The sequence below is a fragment of the Ambystoma mexicanum genome, chromosome 1p (assembly GCF_040938575.1).
Source record: "Ambystoma mexicanum isolate Mex_15411 chromosome 1p, UKY_AmexF1_1, whole genome shotgun sequence".
Classification (NCBI taxonomy): Eukaryota; Metazoa; Chordata; class Amphibia; order Caudata; family Ambystomatidae; genus Ambystoma; species Ambystoma mexicanum.
In genome coordinates, this window is record NC_090921.1 from 1,039,323,914 (window position 1) to 1,039,349,598 (window position 25,685).

At 46.6% G+C, this 25,685-nt stretch overlaps 1 protein-coding gene across 5 annotated transcripts in view; it reads right to left on the reverse strand.

The window, feature by feature from the left end:
* WDR59 (WD repeat domain 59) overlaps positions 1-25,685 on the reverse strand; it is a 1,538,892-nt gene that overhangs the window by 962,091 nt on the left and 551,116 nt on the right. For all 5 annotated transcript variants that reach the window (XM_069604207.1, XM_069604197.1, XM_069604168.1 and 2 more), the window contains exons 8-9: positions 20,068-20,184; positions 13,181-13,258 (exon numbers count right to left, since the gene is read on the reverse strand). In XM_069604207.1, coding sequence (XP_069460308.1) covers positions 13,181-13,258; positions 20,068-20,184 — 195 coding nt within the window. The remainder of the gene's footprint in view (positions 1-13,180; positions 13,259-20,067; positions 20,185-25,685) is intronic.

The window sequence follows — 25,685 nt, forward strand, 5'->3', positions numbered from 1 at the left end:
AGACCACATGGACGCCCGTCCTGTAGTTCTGGTGTATCGGGAGATCCGAACGGAGTTTAATCCGAACGGCAGGGCTCTGAATTGGTAGTGACGGCCCTTGACTACGAATCTGAGGAACTTTCTGTGTCCTTTTAGAATGGGGATGTGGAAGTAAGCATCCTCCAGGTCCAACGTTGATAGGAAGTCGCCCTCCTCCAGCTGTCCCAGCACGTGCTGGAGGGTGACCATCCTGAATTTCTGGGCCTTGATATACTTGTTTAACCGACGCAGGTCCAGGATGGGGCGCCAACCGCCTGTCTTCTTTCTGACGAGGAAGTACCTTGAGTATACTCTGGAGCCCCGGAGCCTCTTGGGGACGAGCTCGATGGCACCTTTCTTGAGCATCGCCCTTACCTCCAACAGCAGTGAGGGACGTGATTCTCCTTCCTGGCCACGGGAGGAATGTGAGGACACTTCTTTTGAAACTCTAGCGAGTGTCCGCGGGCCAGGGTGTCCAGCACCCAACAGTCGGTGGAGATGGACTCCCACACGCTGATGAACTTCGTGAGCCGGCCTCCCACCGGAGTGCTTTGGTGGGGGAGCCCGACGCTACGGCCGGTTCAGTCCTGCTTGGAAGAGGCCTTACCGCCTTGGCCTCCTTGACGACGGTGGCGAGACCCTCCTTGCTTGCCGCGGCCTCTGTAGGCCTCCTGGGACGAGGAGCGGGACGCCTGGATCCCTTGGAAGCACCCTGTCTGCCTCCGGAGCTCTGAAAGGGCCGCCGTTGCTGAAGGACTCCTAGGGCTCGGGCTGTCTCTGTGTCGGTCTTGATGGCCTGGAGGGACTCATCCACCGTCTTCCCAAACAGGTTGTTGCCGTTGAACGGCATAGCCAACACTCTGGTCTGGACGTCCTGGCGAAAGTCCGTAGCCCTGAGCCATCCTCGTCATCGAAGGCAAACCCTGTTGCCCAGCTGGCGAAATCCGGTATCGGCAATGTCCGTTGCCACTGTAATGGCGTGATCCAACGCCACCTCACCTTCCTGCAGAATCTGCAGGGCCTCTGCCCTCTTGTCATCCGGTAGGAAGTCTAGCAGGGGAGCTATCTTGAACCAGAGCTCCCTGTCGTAACGGGCCACAATCGCTAAGGCATTGGCCGCCATAATCGTCGTCACCGCCGACGAGATGACTCGTCGTCCCATGGAGTCCAACTTCTTGCCCTCGCTGTCCGGCGGGGAAGTGGAAGTTGAAGCCGCCGCACCCGCCGCTTTCTTCTTGGCCGCTGCCGAGACGCCCGAATCCGGCATAGGCTGGGCCATGAGGCAAACTGGGGGCGGCGTCGGGGACCTGGTACTTCTTCTCGTACCTGTCCCTCTTGGCGGGTGTCGTGGAAGGGTTCTTCAGGATAGCCAGCCTTCGTCCCAGATGTCGTCGAGCAACGGTACCGCGAGGACCGTCTTTCTCTTGGCCTCCCATCGTTGGTAAAGAAGGCCTTCCTTTTTCTGTTCCTCAGGGCAGAGCTGGAAGAGCTCGAATGCCCTGGCTATCATGGCGTGGAAAGAGCCAATTTCCTCGGGCAGAGAGGCCCGAGGGGGGGGGTGATGAAGGAATATCTGTTGTATCATCGCCACCGTCGTCGTCCGTTCCCGCCGCTGTACCCGTCGCCGTATCATCCCGAGGGTCTGGCGAGGGGGATGAGGGGTCCACAGGCCTTGTGGGCACGAAGGACGGTGTGGGGTGGACTCTCCTCCGCTTGTTCGGAAGGCTTCCGACGGTCCAGGTTCTGGATCCTCCGTCGGGGTCCGTGGTAACCTCGTCCTTATCTCAGTACATAAGGTTTGGATCGCCAACAAAATGGCCGCCGAGCTATACTGGGCCTCGGGCAATGGCTGCGACGGACGGGATGGCTGGGTTCGAACCTTCTCGAACCTCTCGTTGAGAACTTTCACAGTTCCCACCAGATCCTCCTCGGAGGCTGAATCTGAGTCCGTAATGGCCACCGCCCCCCCCTTTTTCCACTGGGGTCTTCACGGGGGTCTTAACGATGGGCTGGAAAGAGGATTCCCTCTGCAGTGGCAGGGAAACTCTGGGCCCCGAGGCCGCCTCCACTGGCGTAGTCTCTGCCGGCTTCGCCAGGGCCGCTGCGACAACCTTTATAGAGGCCTTTGCCAGGTGGATCAAGGCCCTCACCACCTTAGGTGCGTCCTGGGCCTTTGCTTTTGGGGGAGAGTCATCGCCTCGCTCCCCCTCGGCTCCCTTAGAGATCGACCGGGGCCTCTCCAGAAGCATACCCGGGTTTCTCAGACTTCCTCTTCCCCGAACCAGAGCGCTTGCTCGTGGTTGAATGTGCCGGGGAAGTCGCGCCCTGCTTGGCAGCCGAAGAGCCTGACCTTTCGGCGCACTGGGTGCCCGCGGACTCGCAGTGCTTGGCCTTCTGGGGCCGGGGCGCCCTCACAGGAGTTAGAAGACCGCTCAGACTTTTTCTTTGCCTTCTCACCTGCTGTGCCCTTTTCCAGCCAGGCGGCGAGGCGGGAACGACGATCTTGCTTGGTCCGTTCCGACAGGTTCTTGCAGAACGCACAGTCCTTTTCCACGTGAGTCTTGTCTTCATGAAGGCAGTAGAGACATCTCGAATGCTCGTCCTACTTGAAAACATTTTGCAATCCGGATCCCGGGCAGCTCCTGAACAGCTTGGATCCGGGAGTCGAGCTTCCCTTGTCCTGGGCCATGTCCGTTGAGGTAGGCCTCAGATCTTCTGGAACCTCCGAGAAGCGTAACTCGACGAAAACTTCACCCTTAAGGGGCGTAGAAGAATTCCAAAATGGGTCCACGTTATCGGAAGTGGAAACGGTGGAGCTTGAGGCTCGATTAAACCGACAAAAATTAGAAAGTCTCCTGAAAAAGCGCAAAAATGCAGTAAAAGCTCGAGAGCTAAAGCATGAGGACTCCCAACACTTGAACGTGCGGTAAAAATCTGAGGATGGCTGCCATGGGAGGGGCTTAGGGAGAGGGCAGTCATTGGCTGGGGGCAGTATGGCCCAGAGATCAGTGATTGGTTACTACTAGGAAAGACAGATCAGAAACGAAACTGATACTGATTTTTTCTTTACCGAGGATTCCCGGCCTGACGACGGGGAATATTCATGGGCATGTGAATCCATGCCAGACCCCATGCTGGAGAATAGACAGTTATACCAATGATATTTCTCAGAAGAGTGGAGCACAATGTTAAGGTAAGTAAAGCATTTGGTATACTTTTCAGAGGGGCAGAATGCAACGCTAGGATAAGTGAGACTATGTAGGACTGTTTTAAAAAGGCACTAAGCAGTTCAGGGTAGGCCCAATGTTACACTTCTAGAATGGCAGCAAATATTCAAGGTGAGTAACCCCTATTGGCAGACTTTTACACTTATTCAGTTTCAGGAATAATAAAGAAATACCAAATCAATTACTTTTTAGAAGAGTGGAACACAATTCAAAGGTAAGCAAATAACTTCTTATTCTTTTCAGAGGGGCAACAAGCAACTCAAAGCTAAGTAAGAACTTAGTAACACTTTGTAACTCATTCAGTTTCAGGAACAAAGTTGCACACTAACATCTTAACAAGTACATACTTTGCAACATATATTTTCTAGTCAGATTCCATAGAGTCCTTCCCTATTCTAAGGCATGAGTGATCTCAGAGGCAGATGAGGGACCCAGGTGGTCCAGGAGCCAACAGTAGGCAGGTCAGGATAGGGCTCAGATGCAGAAAAGTCAGAGTTCCAGAGGTTATCTCGTTGAACAAGTAAGTACAGGCTTTAGGGTTAGGAGAAAGTGTTCTGGGACTTCATAGAAGGCTCCCTAGCTTTAGGCCTAGGTGAATGGTATGGGCGAACTCCCAAACACATGAATCACCCACTCAGCCACACAGGATCGACACAAGACATTAGGTAAGTATTACCGAAGCATACACAGTACCTCAGCATTGAGGCAGAGTTTGCAGATGGGCGCCTTTACAATGCAGCAGCCCAGGACCCATTCTCTAGATTCTTGGTCATGGTGACGAAAGAACGGACACTTGATGGGAACTTGCAGCGACAGAGAAGGCTCCCAACAAAGGATTCTTGGCGGCTCTGTGGATTTTACACCCTTTTACAGATATCAAATTAAGGATGGTTGTCGCTGGTGGAATTCTCTTCATTCGCTCGGTCCAGCAGTCTGGTGAGGGGACTTCAGGGATTTGAACTATGTCTCTGGAGGTCCAGCAGGAGTCCACCAAAGTTTCAGCGAGAAACAGACTTAGGAAGACATTGCACAGCACTCAGGCTCGAGGTCCCAGGGTATTGGCTGTTTGCAGCCCAGGAAGGCCACAGCACGTCATGGGCTGGCTCGATTTGAAGGTTGTCTCAAGACTGAATGGTCCCAACTTTCTCTGGGTCATTGTCGCCGCCTTCAGGACTCCTAGGTTGCATGGAAGAAAGGGTCAGAACAGGCTCTGGTTACACAGCAGGCATCCCAATTCACTGGAATCGGCTACAGGCGCCTTCTCTTCATCTTCCTCTTTGGATTCAGCTCCAGTGGTTGAATTGTTTCAGCTTCCAGAATCAGACAGTTATATAGGAACCCACACACAACACTCTCCCTGCAGTTTACAGAAAGGGGCATGTGGCTGTCCAATCAGTACCGACAGCCCCCCAGTGGAAAGTGGCTATGCTCAGGCACACCAGAAGACAAAGGGCTGCAGAGTTTCTGACTCCTCCCTCATTTCCTGCCTTCACAGACACTCTGGAGCCTCGGCGGTCTAGACAAAGTTCCAGCCAAAGGAAAAATGTCAACCAGGACTTCCCCCACCCAGGACAGCAGAAGACCTAACAAAGGACAAGCACATTACAAATGGCGAAAGAAAGAAAGAAGCCACCATTCTAGCAGAATGGCGACCCTTCTGTGCATTACCGTGGCTGGTTTCACAACCAGCGTGTAATATAAACACAAAGGTAATTAAAGTACGTCCACTGCCACCAGCAGCAAGAGTTAGCTTGTCACAGTAACAGAAATGTTACTGGAGCAGTGAGAAAGGGGATACCATGCATCTCCCAGGCACTCCACATAAAATGCAAAGGGGATGGAAATCCCTCTCTACCTTTGAGAATAATAATTCTACAAGTTAAGAGAAAATAAGGGAAGCCCAAGGGGTAACCCAGCAACACCGCACAAAAAGGGCTGTGTGCTGCCTTAGTAGAAGGTAGTTGTCCAAAAAGTCATAGGAAAGGATACCTTCAAAAATACACTATGGAGAGTCAGTGAAATGATACTATAAAAAGAGTACAAGAAAGGGTGAGTGGGCAAAAAGGTTCCCACTCACTCAGGAACAAAGAAAAAGAATCTGCAAGTCCAGCAAAACGTTCTGGGGATCTCACAGGCGAGGAAGATTTAGCATAGAAATGAAATCAAACCTAACATTAACGGGCTGGTGGCAGAGTGAATAGAGCGTCCCCAAAATGTTACAACCCAGTACAGCCTAGGACCTGGTCATCATTGCTATTAGCACCCTGGGTGGTTAATGTCCCAGGGTGCAAGTAGTAACGCATTCTGTTGAAATAACGGGTCGCAAGCTTGCCGCCACCCATTGATTTAAAAGAAATACTAAGCCAAGATGGCCGCAATGAAAACGGAAAGCAGAGCTCCATGGGCATCCCCAGGATTTCCTGGCAGCCTGGGATCCAGGTGTGGCATGGTGGTGGAATCACAGAAATGGAAAACAGGTGAGTGGTTACGGGGGACGGAGAGGAAGATGAGGTTGATGTGGCGAGCTGAGGAATTGGGAGGTGCAAAGAAAATGGTGGCGCAGGTACGAGCAGCCATAAGCTTGCTCGGAACGTGGGCTAGGATTGTGAGATTCAGCCCACAATGCAAGAAACCAGATTGGCTGCGGCACCCGCAGTGGGTGCTAATGTGTGTTCTATGTATGTGTGAGTTAGTGCCAGAGATGGATGTGTTAGGATGGCCAGAGTGCCTCTCCTATGTCTCATTATCTTGATATGTTGCTAGTACCTTTAATGTAACAGACAAGTTAACCAAGGCAGAAAGAAGCTGTTGCATCTTGGCTTGCCAGCACCATGCACATGATGTCCACATCATTATTTAGTGTAACAAATGACTAGGTTGGTAATCCACAATAGTTTTTATAAATTCAGTTTTGTTTCCAGTTACAGTGAGACCCCTTGCAGTGCAAGCCTCTTTCAGTTTGTTCACTAAGTTTGCTTAAGAAGAAATAGTCGACAATATATCAAGGTATACATCTTATTAGTAACTGTCATTCAGAATTTGTAGTGTAGATGATTATTCCATGAATGCCACAGTTGCCACCACTTTGCTAGGGCTATTTACCAAACATCTCTGGTGAGGGCTAAAACAGCATGAAGTGTAGGACAAAGTTTCCCTTAAGTTATTCCTGACACTCATAATGGTACTTGGGGAAGAGCAGTTAAGCTGCACTCTTAGTAGGAGAGAGGAAGGTGATAGTAAGATACAGCACACAAAAACAAGCTCTGCACAGTAGATTACTAAAAATATACTCTCTATATAAAGTTGTGCACAAAGTCCAAATTACATTTAACGGGCGAGTACTATAAAATTAGAAACGAGGTATAGAAAAACAGTTAAGCCTCTCTAAAAGACACAAAATCTAAACCGACATTCAGTTAAATTTTACAGATCTGCAAAACCTTTAGGTACTTTGGTAAGTTTAGAGTTGTTAGAATGTTTGTCCATAGAATTTAAGGAAACCAGGCAAATGGGTAGCTCTCAATGATTGAAAAAAGGGAAATAAAAGTTAGCAGAGGACATGAGAAGCAACAGTGGAGGAAACCTTTCCGGCTGGCAGTGAGGAAGGACCCCCATCAGAGGAAATTACAGGTTTGATGGCGGATGACCAGAGAACCTTGGAAGAAAGATTGTAGATGTGATCCACAAGGTTTGGCGCAGTTCCGGTGTCTGGGAAGACGGTCTGCAGGCAAAGACGCCGACAAAGGAAAATTAGAAATATTAATGAAGCTGGAGTCTAAAAACCTCAAAGATGTGGACAATGTGGCGGAGATCTGAAGAAAAAATCCATGAGGACATGGGTACTTAAGTGAGACGAGAAATCAGATTTTCTCTAAGTGGCTGTTCAGTATCTGGTTGAAGGAGTTGTGGTAAATCAAGGTTTTTTCCTCAACTCATACAAATAACATATCGCTAAATCCCTGTGGCGGCAAAGGAGAGGAGTGGCTGGTCAAGCCAGCAACATGCAGAGAGAGATGCACTGCCAGCATCGAGAGAGGAAAATCACACATCAGCTGCAAGCAAACAGCGCCAGCTTCCCTCACCAATGAATAGCAGTACAGCTGAAATAGCAAAGTGGTGAACTGGTAACTCCCATGTAGAAGACCCAGGTTCAATTACCCATAAAGGACTGCGAGTAAACAATCTAAATTAATAAAATAACATCTGCAACACCACAAAGGCATTGTGTGATGAACCAGTGATGATTCCTCCTGGAAACCTGGTCTGGGGCCCTTCTCATGTTGCCAGGGAAAGACAGACGCTTTCTGATCCCGACCCTGGGGTGGTGTACTGCAGAAGGATTTGATGGTGGGGAGGGGAGGGAGTGGGGACCAGTAATACTGGGAAACCCCCCTGTTTAGCTTTCCTCATATTCCTACACATTTGATGGCTGTTTACCAAACAGAATTTAAAAGAACTAATTCTGTTGTTGGGGGCTATGAGTCCCATGATCCCACAAGTACTTGGACGAGTAAGAGGGCTGAAGAGGCATGTAGTAGCAGTAGTCAGGCAATTGAGCCCAAGAGCCCACACCTGAAGGAACCTGGGAGGCATTCAGGTGCAGGCAATGAGAAGGAGCTGGAACTGTGACTGGAGTGCATGCAGTAGTAGCAGAAGCAGAAGGAACGAGGCAAGAAGCTAGCAAACCAAGCAGAAGTGGGAAAACCAGATAGGCGCCGGAACGTGGATGCAGCAGATTTCACCTGCTTGTTCTGAGAGGGTCCTGTTTCCCCAAACTCTGAATTGCAGAGGCTGCACAGCAGAAGACGTACAGAGAGGTTGTATTTTCCCATGTGAGCCTTATTGCCGTGGTTGCTGGGTAGGAAACGTGTTGGAGACCGAAGCGAGGAGCAGTGGCCTAGTTGAAGGTCTCAGGAGCAAGAGGGGATCCTTCAATGAGTGGCCAGACAGGAGACACCTAAGCAGAGGAAGGGTGTGGGTCCCTATGAAGCCAGAAGCAGTAGAAGCTGAGCCCAAAGTCGTGGAAGTCGAGCAACAAGCAGAACAAGGATCACAGAAGCCAGTGTGTCAAACCTGGCATTCCGATTCCTTGCGCAAACACTGCTGGTAACAGCATCCAGTCAAATCTTCACTCGCGAGCTGAGGCGGTTTGTTGCATTCGTTAACAAGGGAACAATTGAAAGTAGCACACGTGTATGAATGGAAATGTCTCTTTACTTGCGTGAAAGCAAATGCTACTGAAAGACATTGTAAAGCCCTAAACTTAAAAAGTGCTTGCGTGTCCCTTATTGAGCAAAATGAACATTGCGAAAGACCATTGTTAAACATTTAAAGCAGTGATTGCGTGTCTCTTAGCAAGAAGAACGAATGTTGGGGAACACCATTGCTAAACACTTAAAGCCTTTAAGCTTTATGACAAAGTGGTTGTGTATACTTAATTTTGTTTCCCCAAGTAAAGAGTCTTGATTTAAACAAATAAGCTTTGTTCCTAAAAGAAGTCAAGTGTTTAAAATTGTATCTGCATTTGGAGAGAGTGCAATCAATGCCCAAGCCAAAAGTATTCCCTTATTGAGATTAACAGCAGTATTTCTCAAAGTCAGAAATTGGTGTAACAATTGCCGTGAGCCCAATAGATGTTCAAACTTGTTCAAGATACATATGTGTAAGCATTACCTAAAGCCAAGAGAGTGGTCCCAAGGCTTCTGGGTCATTACATGGCTTACAGTGGCAAAGAGGTGAAGGCCAAGTTGAGGAAGGGAACCCTTAATGCATATATAAAATACTGAAGTTGTTGTAGTTATAGATAGACAAGAGAGGCAAAGAGCCTGCCTCCCTTTTGAAGAGATATACAGAGGAAGAGTGTCTTGCCTATTTGGAGGGGTTGCAGTGCCTTAAAGTGAATCTTGTCCAAACTGGTCTTCAAAAAAGTCCAGAAGCTGTGGTGGTATATTTGAGTTGTCGGTAGATGTAAGAATTCAGTAGTCCCAATGAAGTGGAAGGTTATGGGCCCAAGGGGAACGTCCTCATGGTAAACTGTGGTAGAAATAAAGATGTTGAAGTAGAAGAAACAGAATTGATGAGTCATCCTGACAAATATACCTATTTGAATGCTAACTTGAATAGCCCACTCATTACCGTTAACCAAGCATTTTGTTCCATTAATATCCTAGAGGTTTTATTTATTTTTTAAATGTGTCAAGTCTTCTTGAATAACTGGAAGTGGTAGAAGGGCATCGTGGCTGAGGAAAACATTGATGCTATTCTGAGGAAGTTGAAAGTCTTTATTTCATCAGAAGAACTGGTGTTGTTGGAACTGTGGTTGACAGATCTTGACCTTACTATTGACTTTTCAAGAACTGTACTGAGACTTTACTACGCATGTGGATTTCCTTATATCCTTTTGATGAACATTGAAGATAAATACACCTTGAATCCTGACGAAGGGAGTACACCAAGGTTAAAAGGTTACCAAGATACTGTGAATGCTATTGTTGAATTGCCATATATTTTGTTTTGTATTTGATGTTTCGTTTGAGGGCCAGAACTCCTGTGTCAAGAGCGCTTTCCCTTAGTTCTGTTAGGTAGGGAAACACACAGTAGATTAGGGAAAGTGAGGCATTTTGATATCATTTCTATACCAATAAAATGGCACATTTTTAACAAATATCAAACAGTTATCTGCCTCGCATTGCTGTCCCCTCAAAATGGGGACATTAAATTAGATCCTCTTGCTTTACGAAAGAAGAACACGGAAACCCACACCTACCATCTACCAGATAAAATTGAGCAGAACTCTTAATAGGAGAGTCAAGAAGGAATGACCTCCCCTGGGAGGCTATGATGATAGCACTACTTTCACCAATGGTGAAGCCAGGCAGTTCCTCTTATCAGTAGTCAGCAAATGGGGGAAAATGACTGAATAAAAGGAGAGCCACTTCAGTGGCAAGTTGTCTCAGCTGGGGACTTGTTCCCTGTCTAGCTGGGTAAGGGAAAGCAGCGTAGAAGAAGCCTGAAAGCACAGGGATGAAGGCTGCCATGTGCGTGGTAGCTACTACCCTGCTGTGCTGAAGATGGAAACCTGAGAGAGCCCAGGTGAACCCAGATGGGAGAAGATTCCTGCACCCCTCTGATCCAAGAGCAAAGAAGAACTGGAGGAAAGGCAGCCTGTGCCAGCTTGCCTAAAGTTCCCCAGTGAAGAAAGGACTATGGGCAGCCCGACTACTCCTGGAGGGCAAGAGGCGAGATGGGGTGAGCCCAGTTTGAAGGAGTCACGTAAGCGACTCATCCCCTTTCACTGAGTGAATATACCCCATGAGAGTGAAGATACCCCAAGAGAGGGGGCAAGAGTGAAGACACCCCAAGAAAGGGTGCTGGTGTGAGGATCCCCCGAGAGAGGGGAACGAGAGTCAAGAAACTTCAAGAGAAGGAGAGAGGGTGAAGACATCCCAAGAGAGGAGAAGAAGAGACAAGAGACCCCAGAAGACAGGGAAAGAGCGAAAACACTGTGGAACAGGGATGAAAGAAGAACAAGAGAGAAATACCCTGAGTGGAGTGAAAGAATGTGTGATGCCCTGGAGAGGATCAGAAATACTCCAGATCCAACATCAAGAGCTAGATACAGGGAACCCTTGGCCCAGTGGTGTGCAGAAAACCTGAGGCTTGATTAGAGGCTGGAAGACGATGGCGCAACCTCAGGGAGGTGGACCTCATGGTCCCATAACGGCACCCACACTGTCCCTTCAAAACCTAGGAAGAAGATACACGGGGCGAAAGAACCTGGAATCAAAGATGCCCGCGCATCCAAGATAGAAGACAGAAAATCCCTGAAAGAAATGGCCGAGCACCACAGAGCCGGGGAAATAGAAGAGGCGCAGGGACAGGTGGGGGCCTAAAGGTGTGGTAAGTAAACACCCCACCTGGAAGCAACATTCCAAAGCATCTCCTTCATGGCAGTACTTGGATAGAAAGACGGCCAGGTGGGCCTGGGAAGGAGAGAGAATTTAGGGTCTGGGACCCGAACCACAATAACGAGTGCAAGGTTATAAGACATCTGCCTCGTGGCAGTACTTGGCTGGCTAGTGAACCAAGTATCTTAAAGTAAAGAAGAAAGCCAGAGTCTGGGACCCTAACCCACATGATCCATATACCAATCATCTTCCTCGTAGCAGTACTTGGCAGGAAAGTGAACCAAGTGGGCCAAAGAAAAAGATGATCGGGGCAAGGGAGTCATTCCCCCTGGTTGTAATAGATTGTTTTGTAATTACCAGGAAGAGGGAGCCATTCTCCTGGCAACTCGTCCCAGGAAGAAGGTCCAACAAGCATGGGGAAGTGGTCATTTCCCCAGACTATTTGAAACTGAATGCCAGGAGAAGGGAGGCATTCTCCTGGCCTATGAAGTAAATATTGTTGGGAACTGTGTGACCTCGGGAAGGGAGTCATTCCCCTAGGCTATTTGAGAGTGAACAACAGGAAAATGGAGGCAATCTCCTGACATACAAAGTGAAAATCGTGTGGGACTTTGACCATAAGCCAGGAGGAAGGAGACATTCTCCTTGGACCCGAACAATACTGCTTTATTCTTTATTTTGTAGTCTCAGGGACAGAGGTAAGGTTTTCTTGACACGGGACGGTGGACACCTTTCCGTTAACAGACATCCCGACAGTCACCTTAGATCTTTAGTTGAAGGGGGGGCCCTCTTAGGAATAGGGAAAGATAAATATCTTGCTTTATTATTGAATACAAATGATTTAGCCCCAAACATGCCAATTTGTGTCAGAGTTCTTCTTCTGCACTGCACCCTTACAGAGCTTTGCACTTCGAGTTATTTGTCATTATTTTAGTTGGTTATTTAGCTGGTCAAGAGGTGAGACTAATTGTAAGAGAAAATAATAATCTATTTATTTGATGTCCCCCCCCTCCCCCCAGTCCTACTTCTGGTCTACCACAGACTGCACATAGAGACGCTGCTGATAGAAGGATGATGGATCCAGCAATGCTGGAAAGGTCCCAAAAAGAAGGACTGCAGAGCAGTCTTGCTGGGCGAGTCTCAGAATGGAGCAGCTTGGGGTGAAAGCAGCACCAATACTGCTTGGGCTCCAGTCCAGTAGAAAGCAGGAGCTTCCGATTCTGTTCCAGTGATGTACACAGTGCAGGAATTTTTAGAAGAGCCATCAAAGGCTGCAGAGGATGAGAATCCAACTATACCCGTTGCATCAGAGGAAGTCAGAGCCTAAAATCGGATCCCTCAGGCCAGTAAGGAACAGAGCTTTGTCAACACGTGTCCACATCCTAATCAGTGATGGCCAGTGTCACTACTACTTGCGGGCACACAAAAAAGGATATGGATTGCTAGCTAGTCCTGTTTCTCATTTTAAGAGAGCAAGTGTCTACCTTGCAGGTAAAACGGCCCCACCATGGTGCAACCAAACAAAATGAATACAGATGCCACCAGTCTGTGATACTGACAAACCTGGGTGAGGAAACTCACTTGTGTACAAAATGGGGCACTTTTGGTAAGCTTATCACAAAAAAGCTCATTTTAAAAATGCATTACAGTATCCAGTGAGGCTTTGGGTTCAATTTCATTTGAGAGGAAAAACGATAAATACAATCCAAAGTCAGAAGAAATACAAGAAACTAACAAAGGGTTCAAAAAGTAGCCAAAATGGATTTCTTACTTAAAATCGGTCTACCATTCTGCCCTCCAAAGAGGGTTTTGCTTGCTCAACCGCAGCTACCAGGTGGCTTAAGGAAAGCTTATGGACTGCATTCGCTTCGGCACGAGATGGTAACACTCACAACTTGTGCTGGGATATTCCTTTAAACACCCACATAGCAGAAAAACTATTCTCTTGCCTAGTAAACCAACTCTACAAGGAATCATTGACTGTGCACATGTAAAAAGGGGACATAGATGAGATGAATTCCCACATACCGTATACCTGGCCTTCCATACTGGCACTTGGCAGGGGAGGATGTTCAGATACTTCCGAGGATGTCTGGAATCCCAAAACTTCCATTGAAAACAGAGAGAGAGAAAAAGCACAGCTTAAAACACTTTACAAATACATTATGCAGGTTGAGAAAAATCGGTTTCAAATAAGAAATCAATGTTTCAGTATTTCAACAAATGCTTGAGAAATCCAGCAAAGCATGACGCTTGATGAGAGGGGCAAGAGGGCAGACTTTACCAATCTTAAAAGTAAGTCTCGCAAGATAGCCTAAAAAACAGAGGTAGATGTGAATCAACTTTACAGCAGAGGAAGTAGGGATGGAAATGGAATAAAACATTTATCGGAATGAGCTTAGTAAATTATGCTCTCTGTATATTTGCTGAAGTTGCCACCTACAGAATTAAATTGGTAACTGAAGGGATAGCCCTAATTATGTGGTAGGAAATAGAGCTTGAACGGAATAGGTAACAAAAAAGGCTCCAACCACATACAAATGTTTCTAACTCTAGTCTCACTTAGAGTGTTCTATTGTACTGTATCAAGTTGTTGTTTTCTAAAAGTGCTTCAAAAGTAAGCTGAGTATCCAAATACAGGGGTTATTTTGTTCTGGATATAAATTCCAAAAATCTACCCTGAGACATTGCTTTCGTGCTCAAAGCATTTTGCTTTTATTCATCAAAGCCAGTCCCTGGGGCTGGATTTTTACTGCACATATTCACAATACAATAAATGAACAGAATATGGGTACTATGATTCTTCACATAAAAAAATAAATAAAAAAAACACATCACAAAGTATGCATCAGAAGTATGTTAGTATTACTTTGTGGAGTAAATATTACATCATATTCACATTGTTACAAAGCAGCAACCAAATAAACAGTAATTGCACAAAGTGAACAGTAATCTGCATTGTTGTACACACACCCCCTAGTATTAATCTAAAGTGCGGATGTGTTCATATCTGTGCAATTTGTCTTTGGAGAAAAAGGTTAAAACTAGTAGAACTAGGTTGACTGTGGAGCTGAAACCAGTTTGGGTGGTCAACTCCTAGGTGGGTTAAACTTATTTACACAGAGTACCAAACCGCTGGTCTACGCTAGGGGGAGTAGCCCCCTAAGAAATGCAAGTGGAGTATGTTAGCACTTTCTTGTGCTTGAACCACAGGCGTTTCGCCTTCTTGCGTGAAAAGCCTTCATCTGGGCCTCTGGGTTTGTTTCTCTGGTGAAAAAACAGAAAAGGGGAAGGGAAAAAGGGAGGGGGGAGGTGGAGGGAATGAGAGAAACGAGACCTAAAATTAGTCTCTTGGTATCATAGGGTACATTCATAAAACACCCCTTTCTACTGCATGGCTAATTAGCTTTGCAGTGTTGAGGGTACTCTTAAAAACGACTTATTTTCCAGACCATATTTGATCTGGTTTGTGGAGCTGGGAAGCATCAGGGACTGACCTTTGGTTGGCTTCGGGTGGAAGCTAAAACGTTGTTTGCCCTCCTGCTTGTAATGGTGGTATCAAGCTGCAGAGGAAGACCGGTACTTATTCCGGATAATAGTTTGGCGCCTTCTATTGTTGATATCCCTGAATGAAACGGGAGGCACTGGGTAAAGAAAAAGGAAGGGTGGCTGTTATCCCTTGCAAGTGAGTTGAGAATAATAGTAATCAATCATCGCTCCTGAATAGGGGCAGTATGTACGAACATTTTTGGGGGGAGTTTTTTGCATACCTATTAGTTAGGGTGTTGATGACCACCTTGGATGTTGGTTGCAAGTCGAACAGGGTAGTATCCTCTATTAAAAAGAGAGAGAGAGGAGAGGCAGTCGCTGTCTGGGATTCCCAGCGCGAGATGCTGCTGGTCTGCATTGGAAAAAGGGAGACAGACAGGCAGAGAAACTCGTAAGCCAGTTAGCCCGGGTATCTAGGAATAGGAGGTTATACAGATGGGAGCCTGATTCAATTAGGGAAACCAAAATAGAGCAGATGCATTTGTCACTGCTCGTGATTTACCTCAGGGGTGGGTGCTGTATCATCCTTCGCCGATCACCAGAGCCGCTGGGGAGACGCTGTTCTTGCCTCGGTGGTGTTCTTCATTAAGAAGAATGCTGTGTGCAGAAAATCGAGTGTGCATGCGTGGCGGAGCAGTATTGCTCGCACCGGGCATGCGCACTGTGTGCATACAAAAAATCTGGGTGGTTGCCATGGAAGGGACGATGCCATCAATGGCGGTAAGAATTTCTACGCTGGGTGCATTCTGAAATGAATCCATGCATAACATGGGGCTGCCACTGTCCGCGTATGCCTAGGCGTGGCAGGGAGAAAAGGTGTCCGTGTCGGAGCGGACTCAGGGAGCCGTGCTTCTCCTGGCTTACTCAAGCCAGGGAACCTCCTTCAAATTGCTGGGCATTGTTCTGGGCAGCTCAAAAGAGCCACAAACCTAAAAGAACACCTGACACATTCCCGCCTTAAGAGAACCACACAATCCTCCTTATGGAACTTGAGAGACCTGTCCGGGCACCTCCCATGTGGGACCTGTGTGGCCTGCAAGTTCACTTCAAAGACAAAATCGGCAAAAAAGATTGGATACTGAAGCATTTTTCTAACTGTAAGATATGCAATGCCATTTATCTCATACAATGCCCCTGTGGGCTTAGATATATTGGCCAAACACAATGACCAGTCAATATACATATCAGTGAACACCTCTCTAGGATTCGGTGCAAAGTGCATAACGCAACCCTAGTATCCCATTTCCTAGAATACCATCACGGGCCTGATGATCTGACCTCGTGGGTCATAGACAAAGTGGATGGCAATACCAATACAAAAAATGTACTAAAACACAAAGAAGCATGGTGGGTCTTTAAACTTCAGACCATCACAAATGGCTTAAATGAAGCAAATGTACCGTGGGAGTGATTTGTAAATGTAATATAATGTACGGGCAATATATATGGACACTTGTCCAAACACATTCCTGGAAATGAGCATACACCGAATAACTCCGATATGTGGGGCACGGCCATCATATAACCTCCGTGTAGTTTCTCTCTGATGGTGGGTACATTTGCAACAAACATATGCTACAGTACATTGGTCCAGCAGGGGACCTACAGGTTCACGTCTAGATGTAAATGTTAATTTTTTCACCCAGGATGGATCTTCCTGCCCCGCCCCGCGCTCTCCCCCCCCCCTCTTTTACATTCCTAATCATGAGCTGCCCAGAACAATGCCCAGCAATTTGAAGGAGGTTCCCTGGCTTGAGTAAGCCAAGAGAAACACGGCTCCCCGAGTCCGCTCCGAAACGGACACCTTTTCTCCCTGCCACGCCTAGGCATACACGGACAGTGGCAGCCCCCTGTTACGCATGGACTCATTTCAGAATGCACCCAGCGTAGAAATTCTTACCGCCATTGATGGCGTCGTCCCTTCCATGGCAACCACCCAGATATTTTGTACGCACACAGTACGCATGCCTGGTGCGAGCGATACTGCTCCGCCACGCATGCGCACTCGATTTTCTGCACACAGCATTCTTCTTAATGAAGAACACCGAGGCAAGAACAGCGTCTCCGGTGATCGGCGAAGGATGATACAGCAGCCAACCCTGAGGCAAATCACGAGCAGCGAAAAATGCATCTGCTCTATTTTGGTTTCCCTGACTGAATCAGGCTCCCATCTGTATAACCTCCTATTCCTAGATACCCGGGCTAACTGGCTTACGAGTTTCTCTGCCCGTCTGTCTCCCTTTTCCCAATGCAGACCAGCAACATCTCGCGTTGGGAATCCCAGACAGTTACTGCCTCTCCTCTCTCTCTCTTTTTAATAGAGGATACTACCCTGTTCGACTTGCAACCAACATCCAAGGTGGTCATCAACACCCTAACTAATAGGTATGCAAAAAACTCCCCCCAAAAATGTTCGTACATACTGCCCCTATTCAGGGCCGATGATTACTATTATTCTCAACTCACTTGCAAGAGATAACAGCCACCGTTCCTTTTTCTTTACCCAGCGCCTCCCATTTCATTCAGGGATATCAACAATAGAAGACGCCAAACTATTATCCGGAATAAGTACTGGTCTTCCTCTGCAGCTTGATACCACCATTACAAGCAGGAGGGCAAACAATGTTTTAGCTTCCATCCGAAGCCAACCAAAGGTCAGTCCCTGATGCTTCCCATCCCCACAAACCAGATCAAATATGGTCTGGAAAATAAGTCGTTTTTAAAAGTACCCTCAACACTGCAAAGCTCATTAGCCATACAGAAGAAATGGGTGTTTTAAGAATGTACCCTATGATACCAAGAGACTCATTTTAAGTCTCGTTTCTCTCATTCCCTCCACCTTCTCCCCCTCAACTCCCCCACACCCCCCTCACTTTTTCCCTTCCCCCTTTTCTGTATTTTCACCAGAGAAACAAACCCAGAGGCCCAGATGAAGGCTTTTCACGCAAGAAGGCGAAACGCCTGTGGTTCAAGCACAAGAAAGTACCAACATACTCCACTTGCACTTCTTAGGGGGCTACTCCCCCTGGCGAAGACCAGCGGTTTGGTACTTTGTGGAAATGAGTTTAACCCACCTAGGAGTTGCCCACCCAAACTGGTTTCAGCTCCACAGTCAACCTAGTTCTACTAGTTTGAACCTTTTTCTCCAAAAACAAACTGCACAGATATGAACACATCCGCACTTTAGATTAATACTAGGGGGTGTGTGTACAACAATGCAGATTACTGTTCACTTTGTGCAAATACTGTTTCTTTGGTTGCTACTTTGTAACAATGTGATTATGATGTAATATGTACTCCACAAAGTAATACTAACACACTTCTGATGCATACTTTGTGATGTGTTTTATTTATGTGAAGAATCATAGTACCCATATTCTGTTCATTTATTGTATTATGAATATGTGCAATAAAAATCCAGCCCCAGGGACTGGTTTTGATGAATAAAAGCAAAATGCTTTGAGCACGAAAGCAATGGCTCAGGGTAGATTTTTGGAATTTATATCCAGAACAAAATAACCCCTGTATTTGGATACTCAGCTTACTTTTGAAGCACTTTTAGAAAACAACAACTTGATACAGTACAATAGAACACTAAGTAAGACTAGAGGTAGAAACATTTGTATGTGGTTGGAGCCTTTTTTGTTACCTATACTTACAGAATTAAATGCTTGCTCTTGCAGGCAAATAAAATATTTATTTATTGGGGTTTGTACTTTCCTGCATTGCGAGCATGCCATAAAATGCATTATTACCTTACATGAATTGCTCTGTTCTCCTCTTCGGCCTCCCCTCCTCAAGTTTAGCCCCTCTTAAATCAATCTACCACTCCGCTATCCGTTCTCTCTGTCTTCTCTCCCACCAGGACGGACTCTCTTCATCCCTTACCTGACTGGGTTGGCTCTCCTTTCATTCTGAACTCAAGTAGAACTTCCTCGGTCTACTTTTCAAATCTCTCTACAGACTTGCCCCCCCTACCTCTCTTCCCTCCTCTCCTTCTATTCTCCTTCTCATCCTCCTCGCTGATAATTTCTGACTTACTGTGCCGCCCTACCTTGCACACCATCCCGTTTCCGCTCCTTCCAACTTCTTGCTCCACCCCACTGGAACCTTCTCCATCACTTCTTACTCCTCCTTCTGTACTTCGCTAAGATCCCACCTAATACAGTCACCTGCCTGACAGTTATCGCCTGATCCTGACCACTGTCCCACCCTGCGCGTGTTCTCATTACTGTCTGTTTTATGGTAAATTGTTCTTTATATTGTTCTCTGCTACATGATTCATGAAATGTATTCACTTTGCTTTTAATGTATTGCTTGTTGTTCTATGTAAAGCGCTTTGGCTAAAAGCGCTTTATGAAATTCAATAAATACAAATACAAATATATCCCTTGGGAGGCAGCTATTGCACACTCTGTGCATATCCTTCCAAGGGAATTTGGTGTTGCACGTAGGGTGGAATTTAAATGGTTTTCACCACCAGGAAATGGGTGAGCTAGTACTAGAGTGTGTAGGTGAATTTGCAATAGCGGTTAAAGGCATTCTCTAACAACATTTGTGTCTATGGAGTATAAATTAGCCCTCCCCTACCCTCCCCCTATTGCATCACTTTTGTGGCATGATGCGCCTTTCTGCATTCTATTCAGCTTCTGATGGTATGCAGTGCCACTGTCTCGTCATGATTGTTGATGAGGTGGGCCTCGGCATTCCATCTCCACGTCTTTTTCTCCGGGACTTTGCGTTTTGCCTCCAACCCCAGTGGCAGAAAAAAATCTGAGGACGATGTGTGAAGGATCATGGGTACCCGTAAACGTAGGGTAGGAATAGTGTTACAAGTACTCCCCTGTCGACACCCACTTTTTCAAATTCTAAAAAACAATATGTAATGCACCAAACCACTAGAGGGCGGTATATGCAACACATGAAAATCTAAGCAGACGTATGCACTCACATTGCTCTGGTGTAATAGAACCCAAGTGCTTATTTGAACTTTGTTTATACTAGATTTATCTCTATAATAAAGCATATACATATTTCAGTATATCTATCTAGTGTCTCTTCTTTAATATTCTATCAGGTACATGCACCAGCCCGCTCAACTTCCTTGAGTGAAGGAGTGAAGCCTAACTGCTCAGCCATAGCTACTGATAAAGTCTGTTCGGGTCTACCTTATGGTTGGAATCCTGCCTTTCCATTAGGATAGATGGCTTCACCTGCCTTTCCATAAGGATAGATGGCTTCACAGCCCTCTGCAGACGGATGTGGAATAACACTTTACAAATGAGACTTGACTTACAGTGGCTGCACCTCAATCCAATCGCAGAAAGAGGTTGATTACTCCACCCAACCCAAAGCAGGGATCTTACCTTGACTGAGTTATCCTGGCTAGAGGTGGCCAGTATGTGTTCATTTTCAGGGTGCCAATCCAATCCATGGATTTTGGACAGATGGGCTGCAATGTACTCCACAGCGGTGCTCGGTTTCTGTAATAGAGACAAACAGTTATAGGCAGGCCTCGAGATAAGTGTCATACTAGGCCTTTTAATGCATTAAAATCTTGTAAATAGGACACCTTTTATCTTTCCATGCGTGTCATTTATGCACTAGTTGAAAGCAGGGCAGTGCAAAGGGCAGGGGACTGGATAGAAAACCGAACACATCATCTGATTTCTATCTGCATGGATGAAATTGCTTGCTATAGAGCAGCAGTTTGAAAAAAGAAATGTTTCTCTGAGCTGTGTGCACTGAGCCCATCAGAAAGAAAGAGCACAAGGAATGCTTTAATTTAATTTAACTTCTGATGTGTTTTGTATCTTTAAATGCTCACATGAAGGAGCATTATGCATGCATATTTCTTACCATAGCATTTTAAGATCCTATCAGTAATAAGATGGAAAACAGTTTAGATAGATTTCTAAAATCAGCCCTCTATATACAAATAGAATTATTAATTTACTAGGCCTGTATCAACACACTAAGCACAAAATATAACAGGCAAGTAACGTAATCATATAACATATATAGATATTCACCCATAGAAATAATATTGCATATGCATACGCATTCAATACCAGTATTCAACACGTGAGTAATCAGATGCAGGAAAAACCAAATAAGCACAAACTCAGTTCCCTCCGTTTTATGAAGTCTAATCCTAAAATGAATGGAGCCTTGTGCCCAAAAAGTCACAACTATTGTTTCTTCAGAGATGGTCTTTCAGAACTGATGCAGTGGGATATGGTGCCGCTTTCAACAATCTTTAAAGTAAGTTAAGTATTTATTTCAAGTCACATACTATTCCCAAAGTACATCATAGGAAAGGATTTTTAGCCCAGGTTCGATGACAAAAGGCCAGGCCACAGAGTTTAGGGACACGTGCTCTACGCCCTAATGTTACCCTCTGGGAGACAAAGAGGTATGGCCACTTACCCCTCTGACTCAAATTCTTCCATGTCTTCCGGAATTTGCTGTGGACACAATCTTCTGTCCTTGTTTCGGGTGATGTAATCACAGAGGTTGTGGGTGCAGCGGTCACTTTTCATGTTGGGAGCTGACAGCGATTCTCACCAGATGGTTCCAGGCAACTTCTTCAAGACCGCCAAAGGAAGAAAAAAGATACAGACTTTGGCAGTGCAAACCCTTCAGGACACCTCACGGAATTGCAAAGAGATTGTTCCAGTGGAGGTCTCCATGTTAGGCGGCGACAGGCGATCTTCCAGCAGTGAACACAGAAGCAGCCCTAGGACAGCTTCCTTTGTGGCGAGATGGCTGAAATTGCGATGACAGAAAACTAATTAAGCTGAAGATCTTGCAAGTCCCAAGGCTCTGCTCGGAACAGCAACAGATGCAGTGAGGTAGCCCAGTCAGTCCACCGGATGCTCAAGGGGCATTTCTGAAGGCTTCCAAGGCATGGATCCTCGAGCAGGGGTTGAGACGGGTTGTCCCCCCGGCCCAAGTGTCTAAGCACCAACAAGGGTCTTCTGAGATCAGACAGAGAAGCATTGCTTCACCAGGCCAATCACTGGAATCGATGCTGGTCGGCAACAGGAATTGTTCTCAGGTCGTCAGCTGGCTGCTCTTCTTCGTAGAAGTCTTGGTTCCAACGATGATCTGTCGAGTAGCTGCAGGAGCCCTCCTTTAATTCACGATTCAGGCTAGGAAGGGTGCAGTGAGCCAAAACGTGGTTGTAGACCCTCCTGAGTGGATGAAATTCCATAAAACAGGGTATTTGACCCATGTTCATTCTCAGATGAGGGGCTTCAACACTCCTTTTCAATTTTGTAAAACTTGGGGTAATCCAGACGTGAACCCCTTGCTCACTGTGCCTTGGAGAGGCTCAGCTTCACCTCACTGAGGAATCTATGATCACTGCGCTGCTGAAAATATTAATGCCGATTACGGCACAGCGTATTGATCAGGGAGGTCAATTTGCCCAAAACCCTTGGCCCGCATTCCCCTACCCGAACCCACTTAACTTACGGCTGTCCACTTCTGCGTACGCAGCCGGCTCCCCACTATCCCTGTGTCATCAGTTCGTCCCACTTACGTGGGTCGGAGTTGATGCTGCAGGTTGCTTTTTTATTTTTTATTTAGTTACCTTCTTGCCCCCCTGACCCCAATGGTAAGCGAGTGACACCCCTCGCAACCCGCGACTCCCGTTACTGCACCCAAGGAGAGTGGGGGACACCTCTGCAGCCCCCGCTCTGCTTGGGCGCAGTAATGGGAGTCAGTAAAATGAAATGCACCAAAAGCCATAACTGCGTAGTCGCAGTTACGAGGTCGACATTGATGTATTTCCATCACTGAGGAGGCCAAACAATGCCAAAACACATGTCTGGGGTTGCTGATGGTACTCTTGTTCAGAGGAGAATTGCCAAGCATTTCGTTGCTGGACTGCCTTTGTGGGTGGGACAAAAACTGATATTTAAATTAATATTTCTCCTCTGTGAAGGGATTGTTGCTTTTAACTTTGTTAGTTCCCAGTGTACAAATGGATTCATGGTGCATATTACCTGTGTGTTTCAAACGTGGACTTGTAAAAACAAAATTCTGTTTGTTATGAGCGCAAAACGTGCTCTCAAAAGATTATAAAAATAAGGATCAGAACGCTGGTGTCATTCTATGCTGCTGTACTGCTATCTTTTTTACAAGGCCACGTTTGAAACACACGGGTAAGACGCACCATGAATCCATTCGTACACTGGGATCTAACAAAGTTTAAAGCGACAATTAGGATTTAGTGCCTCTATCTATATTCTTATCTATCTGTTTTAGATTACTCATTTGCAGAAACAGATACAGGTTAGTACTTATGTGGAATATTATTTTAGCACTTGTGTAGAATATTGCAACTATAAGTTCCTCATAAAGAAGCAACCTTGCTAATTTAGGTCACCATTTCTTCTTTACCCCATACTCCTGACACTACACGTGGCAACATGAAAACACGTATGTACAGGTTCAATACACTTTATATAAATGGAAAATGACTGCTATTGCATGTATATACAAAACTTTGACAATAATGAATTGTTTTTATGCATATCATACTGACTGCTACTATTGGATTTTGACAATGTGTGATGGCGAACCGGTGGTAACAATGAACTGGCCCGATGCACATTTCTTTGACCGTGAACTAATGGAATTTGGCAATATGAAGATGTTGCATTGTGTTACGAATATTGTGTGAAATTTTTCGTATACTCATGTGTAATTGCTGGCGTTTTCACAAACGGTGGGGCATTATAAAACTTGATAATTGGTTACAAAAAGGTACTGACCAGCATGAGCTGGCCCTGAGGAAGGATAGGAATCCGAAATGCATAGGCCATTTGTAGCTCGTCTGGTGCATCTGCCTAAACAGTGATTCTCAACTGTGGAACTCTAATGTGAAAATAAACAAGCATACTTTGAAAAACCAACTGAAATGGAGACAATTTTTTGAGAAAGTTATTTGAAAGATTATATAAAGAGAATTATACCACATCCGTGGTATTTTGGAGTGCATCCCACGCCGCTGGCTTCACGCCCAAGTTCCCTTTTTATGAATGGTACAAATACCATGACTGCCAGGCTTGTACCCACTTTTGACCTGCTGACTCATGTGGTGTTCCTTGCTTCTCCTGCATGCCTGAATGGGAACTGTGCTCACTTACTGGGATCATGACACCCTCCTTAAAATGCCTTCTACCGATCCTACCTGTCTGGCAAACTATCGCCTGATCTCAATCACTCCTTTCCTGGGAAAACTCCTGGAAAAGCTGGCCATCTCCCGGCTTACTCTCCACACTGAATCTGTTGGTTGTCTCCATGACCATCAGTCAGGCATCAGAGCAGCCAGAGGCACGGAAACTGCTCACCTGAACCCCCGTGAAGATCTGCTCTCTAATCTGGACTGCAGACTTTGCTCAGTCCTCATCCTCCTTGACCTTTCCTCTGCTTTTGACACGGTCAACCACGCCATCCGGATCAATTGACTCCGTGAGAACCTGGCATCACGGATCAGGCCCTGGAGTGGTTGACCTCCTTCCTGCTGGACCGACGCTCCTAAGTTCAGCTTTGGTCCTTTCTCTTCACCACCTCTCTATCCACATGTGGTATTCCCCAGGGCACGATCTTCTCACCCTGGCTCTTGTCATGATGCCCGCTCCCGGGGAGCCGGTTCAAGCCCTGCGTCCCCGAAAGCGGACATCCAGTCCCCAAGGAAGGACCCAGCAACCCCATATAGGGGCCCATTGGACAGTGTCCTGGCGCCTTTGGCGCCAGGCTCATAAAAAACCTCAGTCCTGGCGCCATAGGCGCCTGGCTCATTATGGGAGTGCTTGGGTGCACTTACCTGATGCAGACCATGCTGCAGGATCCCGGCCTCCTTGAGGCCTGAAAGGAACTACTTTACCTGTGGGACTAATTTACCATCCGGGCGTGGTCGGGGAAGGATACATACCTGATTGGAGGAAGGATACATACCTGGAACTTCTTCCAAGGCTATTTAAACCCCACCCGAACAGCCACACATGCTTCGCGTTGTTCTGCATCTAGCAGCTGGACGCTCACCGTGTCTGCTCCTGCATCCTGACTTCTGCCACGCCTGCCAGCATCCTGGATCACCTGCAAAGGAAGAGAAGAAGAGAAGAGAAGAAGGAAAAGTCCTTACCTGCTAAATCCGCATCCCGGAGACATCTCGCCGACAATCCTGAAAAGGAAAACTTTTATTTAAAAGCTCATCGCGTCGATAGCTGCAGCGCCGCATTCCACTCACCTTTACAGGGCACCTCCATGTTCAGCAGCGATCATCCGGATTCGCAGTCACGCCCCAGCGCCTAGGGAGAAAAAGACCAGAACAAAAGGTGAGAGAGAGAAGGGAATAAGCAAAGCTAAATCTCCATGTTAAGACTTACCTGTTGATTCATTCCCTCTTCATTTCGGGTCCGCGCCGCTTCCTGGCATTTCCGGACCCCGCCCCTAAGGGGAAAAAGAGACATCAGCGTTAATGAGCGAATGAAAAGACATTCCCAAAAAACGCTCATTAAAGACTTACATGATTTCTACAAGGATTTCACCTCTCATCTCGGGTCGGTGCCTGTTCCCCGGCATTCCGTACCCCGGCCCCTATGGGGAAAAAGACACTAGCATTAGTACATTAATGCATGGACACAAGGGGAACCTCTGATCAAAAAACTTACCTGGAAGCCAAGCAAGTTTGGTTCTCACCAATCCGAAAATCCAGTGAAGTAACTGGATACCAACGCGCCCCTGCATCAGAAGCAGGATGGAGAGCTCGTCCTTCCAGACCCTAAGGTGAGATGCTACGAGGAATCACAGAAGGGTTTCGAGGAGGGTGAGAGGGGAAAGTGGGAGGCCGATTGCATTACCCCGCAGACAGTTAATCCCCTATTTTTGCCTACAGAAGGATACTTCTGCGAGCCAGACAAGCCAGATTTGGGGGCCCGGTCCAGTCCGTCTTCTGAACCCTGTGCATCAC